At 51.4% G+C, this 12,073-nt stretch overlaps 1 protein-coding gene across 1 annotated transcript in view; it reads right to left on the reverse strand.

Moving 5' to 3' along the window:
- Nucleotides 1-12,073, reverse strand: part of Ulk4 (unc-51 like kinase 4) — a 280,600-nt gene that overhangs the window by 251,943 nt on the left and 16,584 nt on the right. Inside the window, exons 13-16 of the mRNA XM_051140405.1 lie at nucleotides 11,169-11,229; nucleotides 9,431-9,612; nucleotides 8,676-8,722; nucleotides 4,379-4,457 (exon numbers count right to left, since the gene is read on the reverse strand). Of these exons, the coding sequence (XP_050996362.1) occupies nucleotides 4,379-4,457; nucleotides 8,676-8,722; nucleotides 9,431-9,612; nucleotides 11,169-11,229 (369 nt within the window). The remainder of the gene's footprint in view (nucleotides 1-4,378; nucleotides 4,458-8,675; nucleotides 8,723-9,430; nucleotides 9,613-11,168; nucleotides 11,230-12,073) is intronic.

The raw sequence follows: 12,073 nt of genomic DNA on the forward strand, positions 1-12,073 counted from the left end.
ACACAGATGAGGGAGAGGGCAGTGGGGGACACAGATGAGGGAGAAGGCAGGGTGGACACAGATGAGGGAGAGGGCGGGGGGGACACAGATGAGGGAGAGGGTCGGGGGGGGACAAAGATGAGGGAGAGGGCGGGTGGGACACAGATGAGGGAGAGGGTGGTGGGGGACACTGATGAGGAAGAGGGCAGTGGGGGACACAGATGAGGGAGAGGGTGGGGGGGACAAAGCTGAGGGAGGAAGCTAGGAATAGGGTGAATACAATCAGAGTGTACAGTATGACATCCTCAAAGAATTAATGAAATACATTGTTTATTTCATGCCTTTTCAAAAAACCTTTGCGTTCTGTCCCCCTCAGCTTCGCTGAAGTATAATTAACTAATTGTACACGTTTTCCAGAGAAAAATCCAAGGACAAGTTCACTGAAATTAGCCATGCTGAGGGTTGTAAAGATCACGTCCAAGCTCAGGCTCCAAGCCAGACCCACCCCAGCCCTTCAGGCTCACAGGTCAGGTTTCCACTGTGGCTCACATGTTAGGCTCCACCATGGCTCACATGTTAAGCTCCACCGTGGCTCACAGGTCAGGTTTCCACGGGGCCTTTTGAGAACTCCTCTCCCTTTCTTGTGTGTATTACGTTCTCTTTGTTACATTTTAGCCTGTGCTTCAAAGTGTCTTTTCTGGGGGTTGCTATAGGGGGTATTTGGAAGATTTATATGGCTACATTGGCATAACTAGAAAAACACTTTTATAATCAGAGTGTTATAACAATAAACGCTGCATAGAATATTGTAGAGGAAACTGGGTTCATGCGCATATGTGAAGTGCAGGCATCCACAAAAGTGTGACACAAATCACGCAAGCCCCAGAGGGGTTTCAGGCAGGAAATTAGGTGGAATTGTACAGAGCAAAGGGCAGGTGCACAGCCCGGGCTGGGAGCCGGCTTGGTGCTTGAGCACACCAGCTGTTCATGCAGAGGCTCCAGATTCGGTTCACAGCACCCACGCCAGCTCGCTCACAACCAGCTGCACCCACGCCAGCTCGCTCACAACCAGCGGCAGCCCCGGCTTCAGGAGACCCAAAACCCTCTTCCGCCTTCCAAGGACATCTGTACTTAAACACAAGCATACAAATATGCAAAAATAAGATAAAATCACACAAATCATAGCTATGAGTAAATTAGTATTATTTTCTTTAACATGATCCAGCAGGAGAGACAATGAAAAGAAAGGGAAAAGGAGAGGAGACAGAGGAAAGACAGCTAACAGGCGAGCCGCCTCAGTCTACCCACTTATTTTTAATATGCTTTGAAATTTCTCAGAGTAAGGAAACATCAGTGACAGGTTAACCTGGGCCACCGGATCCAGAGGCTCAGAGTCACGTGTTTAGCTGTCTAGTGTCCTCTGCCTCCCTGAGACTAAACACATGGAACACACACACACACACACAGCTTGTCCTGAGAGCTGCTGCCCAGGACGCCAGGTGGTTACATAGCTGTGTCCTCCAAAGGGAATTCGATTAAAGAACAAAAGCCAAAGAAAACCGCTCACGTGCTCGCACTGCAGGCTTGGCCCGAGCTCTTCTGCAGGTATGACAAAGTAAGAGGAAGCACAGTAGGTCCAAGTGAGCGTCACAGAGACCCGACTGGAGAGTTCTGAACCCGAGACCCACCTGCAGCACACACACGCACACATGCACGCACACACACCGAAAATCATACAGGCAGCCGAGTCCAATCTGCCTTTTTCTAGAAAGGCTGCCAGGGATTACGTTGACCCTCAAACAGAAACTATGACCAATGCAACTGCCAGCTACTGAGCAGAAACTTCTAAAGACTGTAAGAAGACAAAATCCATACCTGTGCCAGCTAATAGTCCCCTACCCCACCCCATACCCAGCCAGAAGCCTCCAGGTTACAGACTTCCCACGGTTCCCTCGGTGCTTGACTGCCCCCTAGTGGCTGCTGAAATTGACACAGCGAATCACTTATAACAAAAGCATTTTAAAGTACATTGAAATAAAAATTTAAATGTACACACTGCCTAGTATACTGGCACAAACTTTTAATCCCAGCACTTGGGAGGCACAGGCAGATCTCTGTGAGTTCAAGGCCATCCTGGTCTACATACGAGTTCCAGGCAAGCCAGGGCTACAATAGAGAGGCCCTGTCCCCTCCCCCTCCAAAAAAAAAAAAAAAAGTACGCACACACACATACACGGCACAAGTAGGGTGTGCCTAGAGCTATTTCAACATACTGTGTAAAATTCCCATTATTCAACAAAATTGAGTTTACAGTGTGTGTGTTCACTTCTAAATAGCCTACCCAACAGGAAACACACAGCACTCCTGCCTGTTTAGTCAGTGCTGTAACCAGACAGCCAAAATCTCTCTCTCCCCAGGAATGCTGATCTGCAGAATGGCTTTTCAGCTCGCAGGACATGTAACAGGTCAGGGATCCTGAGTCTGGTGACCAGCTGGTGGCTGGCACCTGAGGTCTCTGACAAGCGGGGACAGCTGTGTCACAGTGGCCAGACATTGAGCCTCTAGATGCGATGACCAGGCACAGAGCTCGTAGCACAGTTGTACCTGCATAGTGTTTTTGTTTGTTTGTTTGTTTGTTTTGGGTTCTTTTTGAGACAGGGTCTCTCTGTGTAGCCTTGGCTGTCCTGGACTCACTTTGTGGACCAGGATGGTCTCGAACTCACAGCGATCCACCTGCCTCTGCCTCCTGAGTGCTAGGATTAAAGACATGTGCCACCACCGCCTGGCCATAGTGTTTTCTATTTCCACCAGATAGAATATTCTATTCAAGTTGTGAAGTATGGGGGCCGAGGAGATGCTTTTCTGGCACACAAGGATGTGGGCCTGAATTCAGACCTGCAGCACCCACATAAGTTCAACAGGGTCACACATTTCTGTGACCCTAGGACTGCAGTTATGAGGACAGGCTTGGTTACAAACCCCCAAGCTACTGGACGGTCAGTGAGAAACCCTGTCTGCAAAGACAAGGTAGAGAGTGACAGTAGAAAACACATGACATCAGCCTCTAGCCCTCACACGCACGTGTGCACCTACATGTACACGTACAAGCACATACACTACACACAAGAATGAAATCATGGGGGAATGCTGGAAAAGAGGAAGTGAGAAAAATACGAGAACGGTGGTTCCCAGCATCCTGCACCTCAACCTAATAAAATCCAGGAAGGCAGAACTGCGGGGATGAAGGTGATGTGGCCTGAGCCTGGACCACAGCGTGGTCCAGGACATGCTCGCCATGGGCAGTGGCAAGAGCAAGTCCTGGGAGGACCAGCCACAGGTATCGAGGCAGGAGTGAGGCAAGCTCGTCACAGGGGGTGACTGGCAGGTCCCAGGTGACTGAAGATGTCCTGTGTACAGAACCCAGAGGATTTTTTAAGTGGGGAACTGCCCCGTTCCCCAATGACACAGGACATGCCTAGGACGAGACTCCAGGGGACTGAAGAAAGCATCCCAGCTTCCCCCAGGCAGGCCACAAGACAGCCCTCATCTTCAGATTCCTGTGACATCTCGAGGGGAACTGAGGATGTGAGGGTGACCTGAATGTGGCATCTGCCACCTCACTGGTGGCCAGGGTTGATTATGCTGCCAAGGTAGTGTCCCTTTCCACGTGGCTCTGTGTGTCAGAGCTGCTGTCACCATCCTGGGCTCACTTCAGCCACTCTGAGCCTTCCCAGACTGCTGCAGGCACAGAGTGCACACAACTGGTGCAGCAACACAAGGGTGGCATTTCCCACCTAGGCCGAGAGTCACTTCCTTTTTCCTTTTTCAGTTCTCTAAGACAAGGTCTCACTGTGCAGCCTTGGCTGGCCTGGAACTCCTATATAGACCAGGTCTGCCTCTGCTGGGATTGAAGGCATAGAACACCACACCCACCAAAGCCCTTTCTTATTAACACCAGTGCTTGCCCAGCAAGTGTGAGCCCTTCATGAGCACTAAAAAATAAAATAAAAAATTAAAACACGCAGGGGAGGATGACACTGATCTCGGTACACAAGGGACCTTCACACACTGGGCTCACCTGTCACAGGGCAGCTGTCCTGGGACAAGGGAGAAATATTAAATTCAGCGTGAAAGCCCAGAAGAGACTGATTTAAATATGAGCTTTGCTTTAAGCCAGTCTGGTGCCTCTGCTGCCTCCAGCAAGAGACCAAATTCTACGTGACCCTGAACTGTGAGTTAGAGCCCAAGGCTGGGAGGGTCCCGAGGTCCATGTCTTACAAGTGCCGCAATCCATCAGATTAAAGTTAAGTGAAGGCCAGTGAAAGCTGTGTGCACTAAGTTATAAAACCAAAGCAGTCTGCTATGCCATACACATCATGTCAGCAGTGAAAGAAATCACCTCAATGACAGGCACGTTTTCCTGGAGTTCTGTTGTGTGCGAGGCCAGCACGCCGAGCACCCGAGCAACCTTGGACCGTCTGGAGAGAGAGAGAGAACAGGGCTCTGAGGCACAGTCAGACAGCAAACAGTCCTCACTACCAGCCATGCATAAGTATCTGAGTCCGCCGCAAGATGGCGAAACATGGCTGGCGAGGGCTTAGTGGGTAAAGGAGCCTGCCGCCAACTCTGATGGTGACGCGGATCCCAGAACCCACGTGGTGGAAGGAGAGAACAGATTCCTGAAGGTTGTTCTCTGACCTCCACGTGTGTACTGGAGCATGCACATGCCCACTCACATATGTGTATCATGACAGCGCAGGCCCACACACAGGGAACCTCCCCCCCCCCAATCATATGTGCAGGAAACATGAACCAGCGTGTCAAAGTTTTGACAGTTTATGGCTTATAAAAACCTTCAGAATAGAAAAACTTATAATTAAAAGTCTTACAGATGTTTTTCTATTTTGCTTAATTGTCCCCTTCATCTTATTTTATATGTACTTGTGTTTTGCCTGCACATAGGCATGTGTGCCACGTGCATGCAGTGCCCATAGGGGCCAGAAGAGGGCGCATGATCCCCTGGAACTGGAGTTGGCAATGGGGGTAGGGGTGGGGGGGTAGGGGTGGGGGGTTGGGGTGGTGGGGGTAGGGGTGGAGGGGTAGGGGTGGGAGGGTAGGGGTGGAGGGGTGGGGGGGGGGGGGGGTAGGGGTGGGGCGTAGGGGGTGAGAAAGAGTAAAGAACGGGATGAGTGATAGAAGGTACGAAGGGGATGTGATCAAAGTACAGTGCATATCTATGAAATTATGAAATGATAAATTGTAAAACCTTTTTCTCATCATGAGCTGAGATCCACAGTCTCACCGGTTTTGGTTTCTTGAAAAATCTTTACAGGACTCGCATGAGGAAACAAGTCAGACTCAGAAATGTGTCCTGGGCAGCATGAGTGCCACCTCCCACTGCGGAGCCAGCCCTGACAGGCCTCACCTCTCTGCCGGTTCTTTGAGATGGGGGGCGGTGTCTCACGACAAGGCTCCCAGGATGGCCTTGAACCCCTGACTCTTCTGCCTCGGCTTCCTGAGGATGCGTGTAAGACCTAGCAGGCCTAGCTACCTTTGTGCATCTAACACATCAACTAAGAAGAAATTTAACCACAATCCAGCAAGCCTCACGGCTGGAAACAGAGAAGTCCCCTCTCCTTGACGACAGCTGACTAAACACAGGCCCCTCAGGAGTCTGAGATCAAAGACTGAAAGACTCTTTTACCTGCATGATAACCAGAAGCAAAAGAAAAGATGGCAGTGGAATAGAGACCCCGTGTGACCCAGAGAGATGACGCTCATGGAGCATGATGGGAAATAACCCTCCTGAGAGCCAGTGGGAAAAGGAGCCCTTCTGGGAAGACATGAGACTCCCCACAGTGAGTGAGCTAAACTAGGGAGGGCACAGGGGCACATGGGGAGCCATGTCTGTGGGGAGGACACAGGGGCGCATGTGGGGAGCCATGTCTGTGGGGAAGACACAGGGGCACATGGGGAGCCATGTCTGTGGGGAGGGCACAGGGGCACATGGGGAGCCATGTCTGTGGGGAGGGCACAGGGGCACATGGGGAGCCATGTCTGTGGGGAGGACACAGGGGCGCATGTGGGGAGCCATGTCTGTGGGGAGGACACAGGGGCGCATGTGGGGAGCCATGTCTGTGGGGAGGGCACAGGGGCACATGTGGGGAGCCATGTCTGTGGGGAGGACACAGGGGCGCATGTGGGGAGCCTTGTCTGTGGGGAGGACACAGGGGCACACATGGGGAGCCATGTCTGTGGGGAGGACACAGGGGCACACGGGGGAGCCATGTCTGTGGGGAGGACACAGGGGCACATGGGGAGCCATGTCTGTGGGGAGGACACAGGGGCACACAGGGGAGCCATGTCTGTGGGGAAGACACAGGGGCACATGGGGGGCCATGTATGTGGGGAGGACACAGGGGCACACAGGGGGAGCCGTGTCTGTGCCTTCCTATCCTGGAGCTGGGGAGGGGCCTGTGGTCTGGATGAGAACAGCTCCCATGGGCTCATCTGTGTAAATATGTTGTCCCTAGTTGGTGGAACTATTTGGGAAGGATTAGGAGGTGTGGCCTTAGAGGAGGGGGTGTGTCCCTGGGTGGGCATTGAGGTTTCAGAAGCCCATGCCAGGCCTAGTTAGCATCCACTGCCACCACTTTGTAGATCAGGATGTGAGCTCCCTGCCCTGCCATGCCTGCTGCGTGCCTGCCTGCTCATGCCATGCTCTCTGCCAGGATGGATGCAGACTCCAACCCTGTGAACTCGGAAGCCCCGAATAAGCCCTTTTCTGTAACTTGCCTTGGGCATGGTGTCTTAGTACAACAATAGAAAAGTAACTAAGACAGGGACCAAAGGAGCGCCGCCAGCCTCAGAGGGGACACAGCCACGCCATGGAGAGTCAAACCCCAGCCCTTCCATAAGGGCCAGGCGTGGTGACGTGCACACCTACATGTAAGCTCACGACACGCCTTCTTAAGTTTGTGCTCCTGTGTGTACAACAAGCTCAGAAAACAGGTAAGAACTGTAAAAGGTGAAAGCAGCGCTTGAGCGAAAACAAGAAGGCCTAACGGACAGCAGCCCGCTGTCCACTCATTGCTTCCCCAAAACTTGCATGGCTGGGCGAGGTGGCACACACCTCTAACCCCAGCACTCAGACAAAGTTTCTCTGTGCAGCCTTTGCTGTCCTGGACTTTCTTTGTAGACCAGGCTGGCCTTGAACTCACAGAGATCCACCTGCCTCTGCTTCCCTGAGTGCTGGGATTATATGCATGCGTCACCATGTCTGACTGAAAAAAAAAATTTAACCATTAAAAAAAAAAAACACCTTTTTTTGGCAAATGGAGCTCAATTCAAATAATAAAAAGGGCTTTTTTTTTTTTTTTTTTTTTTTTTTTTTTTTTTTTAAACAGTGCTTGAAAAGAATAAAACCAGCCAGTGTTCCAGATGCTTCTGACCAAGATTCCAACCGTTAGTCACAGCGCTGTAAATGCTTGGAGCCTGGCTGAAGACGATGTGACATGATCAGGGTACCAACAGGATAAAAGCTCATCAAAATGATTTAACCAGTAGCTGGGAAGCTGATGGGCTCTGGGGAAGGAGGGCAAGTACCCTGGTTAAGAACTGTCCCACACTGCCAGCCACTGAAGTGAATGTTTGCCTTGAGGAGACCCACTGTCTGGTCTGCTTAGATTTTTTCAGTGAAAAGTACTTTGATAGATAGAGCTTTCCATTTTATAAATGCACCGAGTTACCGAAATATCGTGGATTTTGTCTGTTAAGACATGCAATTCAAATGTAAATACAGCAGAGCATTACTTAGGTGGAAACTCCTGGTGATCAGTTTGAGAAGACTGGGAAAGAGTATGAAGGGTGGCTGAGTAACGCACATTTTTAAAGGCTAATACACTTTACTGTAAGTCATAAGATTGTGTAGAAGCCCGTGTTTGTGAAAACAGCATTAAAATCTTGCAGCAGAAAAAGAAGTGAATAGAAGCATTTTTTTTCATCAGCAGAGGGCACTGCAGACCAGGAAATGACATCCAACAAGCACAGTGGTTTCCATGGTTGCCGACTCAGCTGTTTTTCTGCAGCCCAGTCCTATGCCAGAAAGAACAGCACTGTGACTCCATGGGTCTCCAGGGCAACCGGCACCAGATACATAACCACAGCACGTCCCACCGTGCACCGGGCTCAGATCAGCCTTCTGCCTTCTAGCCTCGCACTCTGCAAGGATCTATTGAGGACACAACCCCACTCTGCGGGTGAGAACACCAAGGCTCCACAGTGACTGTGATTTGCCCAGGGAGCAGATCTGGGCTCCCACCCCTACACTTGTGTATCCCACATAGGCTCCTCTGAGAGAGAAGACTCGGAAAACAGTCTGTTATGCCATGGAGTCTCACCAGCGAGAAGAGCCAGAGCCTGTAGCTTCCGTACAGTGCCATAACAGCGTGCGGACGCTCCAGCCGCAGGAGGAAAGACAGCGGTGGTGGAAGCCGACACAGGAAGACAGAAAACCCGAAAGGTGGTCAATCGCATGATTGACACTTAGAAAAGCGATGGATTGGAAAACCAGGCGAAGGTGACCTTCACATCACTATGCTCGCCTCGGGTCCACAGGGTGACTTAGGGACTGTGCTCACGATAGCAATAACTATAAAGTCACAAAGAATGTGCTTTAAAATATGAATGTTACTTACATATCCCAGTTAGGAGCTATCCGCAAATGCTGGATTAGCAAGTGGAACTAGAATTTAAAAAAGAAAAACATGAAAACATAAGTTTAATTCAGAACAGCATCCAAGGCAATATCTGAATTAACGGAATTTACCCGGCTGAGGTGATAGTCCCCGTAGGGAGGTAACTACTGACAGGCATGCAAACTCAGCCAGTGTGCCTTCAAGGTAAACATAAAAGAACGGGGCGCTGGAGAGATGGCTCAGCAGTTAAGAGCAAGAGCTACTCTTGCAGAAGACCCAGGTTCGATTCCCAGCACCAACACAGAGGCTCACAAGCACCTGCAACTTCAGCTCAAGGGGATCACACACACACACACACACACACACACACACACACACACACACACACACACACGCAGCCTGGTATACAAAATGAGTCCAGGACTAGTCCAGGACAGCCAAGTACACAGAGAAACCCTGTCTAGGAAAAAAGCCACATCAGGGATGTAGCTCAGTGATTGAGCACCTGCCTAGCCTGGGAAAGGGCCTGGGCTCCCCGACTCCCCAAGTTCTAGTCCTTGGCTTACTGTTTGTATTGTCTGTTATAGTGTTGGCAGCAGAACCCCGCATGTACGTGCTGCAGACAGGCTAAGAACCCCTCTACTACCGAGCTGAATGGACCTCCGCGCCAAGCCCTTGTCCAAGTATCTTTGAAACAGAAAGGCCAACTTCAGGTAATGGTGTCCATAGAGGCACGCCCACCGCGCAGTACCTACCAGCGGGGAATGGAGCAGCCTGGTGGCCACCTCCTTGTGAGTGGCCACCACACACAGATAACACAGGAGGTTCAGCTTGGCCCTCGACGCCCCGGTGCTCTTCTCGCTGGAGTCGATCTGGGAGCACACCTGCTGCAGGAAGTCATTCCAGTCAGCGTCCTTCAGAACCAGCAACTTATCCACTGCAGAGAGGAGGAGACAGACGGAGGTGTGTGATGTGGGGAGGGCTGAGCGGGCGCTGTGTGAGAAGCAGAACACAGAACTCAGAGCAAGGACGAGGACAAAACACCCATGACAGCGTCGACTGAAAAGGACCAACCCCACCGCCACTCTGAGGGACGCTCCACTCCGCTGGCCTCCATGCAGGGCGACTTAGTGATGTCACTGAACAGCTGCTTAGGCAATGATCATAAGAACACGCTTTCAAGTCAGGCCTAATTAGTGGGCTCCGGTCAGCAAGGGCCCTGCCTCAGAAGAGGTGGGCAGCATGTCTAAGGACGACACTGGGGCCAGCCTCTCCCATAAGTGCTCACACACACGTGTATGTGCACCTACCCACACACATACAGGTGCATCCACACACAACTACCCACACTTTTAGAAGTTACTGTCAAGCATGTCTAGGTCAGAAGGGTGGCTGGCAACAGCTTTACATGCAAACCAAACCCAAACACCAGAAATGGCACCTAAGTGCAGAATTTGGCTTAGGTCTCTCTATAGACAGACTCCTTTATAAAGATTACAAGTGTCCTCTGGCTCTCAGGGGAGGGACTGGGTGGTTCCCTGGGTTTTCACAGGTAAAACCTGCATGCCACACTATGATTCGGCTTCACCTGCTCCCCCAGGCACATTCTCGCCTCCCCGGGCTCAGCTCTCAGCCTGTGTCCACAAATGCGCCTGGCCTGCACAAACTTTTAGGACCTGCATCGATTTTGTTATTGTAAATTTCGTCCCAATCACATCTCAGAGTGCCTGAGCCTCAGCAGAGAGCCAGCTCACCAAGATCATCAACCCAAGGGAGGTCCAAATTGCTGTGGTTCACCCCAGGCAAGATTTTCATGGGCTGAAGGAAAACAATCACCAGCCTTTAGCTGTCTCCTCTCAGACACCATACCCACAGCGGTGAGCCCCACCACGTCCACACAGGGGTGAGCCCTGTCATATCCACACAGGAGTGAGCCCTGTCACATCCCCACAGGGATGAGCTCCATCCCATCCCCACAGAGGTGAGCCCCGTCATGTCCACACAGGGGTGAGCCTCGTCTCATCCCCACAGAGGTGAGCCCCCGTCATGTCCACACAGGGGTGAGCCCCGTCTCATCCCCACAGGAGTGAGCCCCGTCACATCCACACAGGGGTGAGCTACCCAGCCCTGCTCGTCACAGCCCATGTCTTTCAAACCCAATCCCAAATCCGCTGACTGCTGGCACGCAGGGCAGCACCATACAAGGCAGGCATCTCACTGGCTTTACCAGGAAAGGCCAGAAACTTTCCATCCACTCAGCCAGAAAAACAGGTCCAGCACCCCAGGAGCTTCCCCACAGAGGAAGGCCAACTGCTGGCCTGGCCAAGATGCATGTGCAGCTGGCTGCTGGTGTGCAGGATGTGGCCCAACAGCACTGACAAGAAAACAGGTAATTTGTTATTCCTCACACAAATATTCCATTTGCAAGTAAATAAAATTCCTATTTCCATCTGTATACAAAGAACAGCACGTCCGAGGAGCTTGTGACCTTACCGGAATATGCTGGTAGATGCAGGATTTTTGGATCAAACTTGATTGCAGGCGGCTTCATTATCTACAGTAGGAAAGACACTGTCGGCAAGGCCAGGAAAGAATGCTTAACTCTCATCAAAAGGATGCAGGCTGGGGTGTGGGGCATTACCCTGTGGGTGGCCCAGGGCTGAGGGTTTGCCTGGGCTTCAGAGACCCTATCTCAAGGCAGAGCAAGGAAAAGAACTCAACAGTGTCATGTGAGATTAAAGGAAGTAAATATAGATTGTTTCTTGAGGCAGAGTCACTAAATATGTGACTCTGTCAGCAGTGGATCTCTGACTGGAGAAGAAGGCAAATATATGTTAAACAGTAAAATCTTTAACATTTAACAATTCAGGACAAAATTATAGACAGATACTTCATAGAGAGAAATGTCTTAAAAATAAAGGGGCAAGTTGTTAGGCTGGCATGGCGTGGGCAGGGTCAGCGGCGGGTGGAGGGGGCTGAGGTGTGGAGTGAGCAGGGTCAGCGGCAGGTGGAGGGGGCTGAGGTGTGGAATGGGCAGGGTCAGCGGCAGGTGGAGCAGGCTGAGGTGTGGAGTGGGCAGGGTCAGCAGCAGGTGGAGGGGGCTGAGATGTGGAGTGGGCAGGGTCAGAGGCGGGTGGAGGGGGCTGAGGTGTGGAGTGGGCAGGGTCAGCGGCAGGTGGAGGGGGGCAGGTGTGAAAGGACAGTTAGGACTTGATGGCTGTTTTTGAGAAGTCATGTGGTGAAGACACCAATGACCAACTTTAGGGTTTGGCTCAGCAGGGCCTCCACTTTGAGAGCTGACCAGCCACCCTGTGTCTGATGTCTGCAGAACTGCGAGTTGCTGTCTTTCTCCCTCACAGACAGACAATGTTCTTGACAAAAATGATGCAATGACAGAC

This window comes from Acomys russatus, chromosome 32, assembly GCF_903995435.1.
Source record: "Acomys russatus chromosome 32, mAcoRus1.1, whole genome shotgun sequence".
NCBI classification, from domain to species: domain Eukaryota; kingdom Metazoa; phylum Chordata; class Mammalia; order Rodentia; family Muridae; genus Acomys; species Acomys russatus.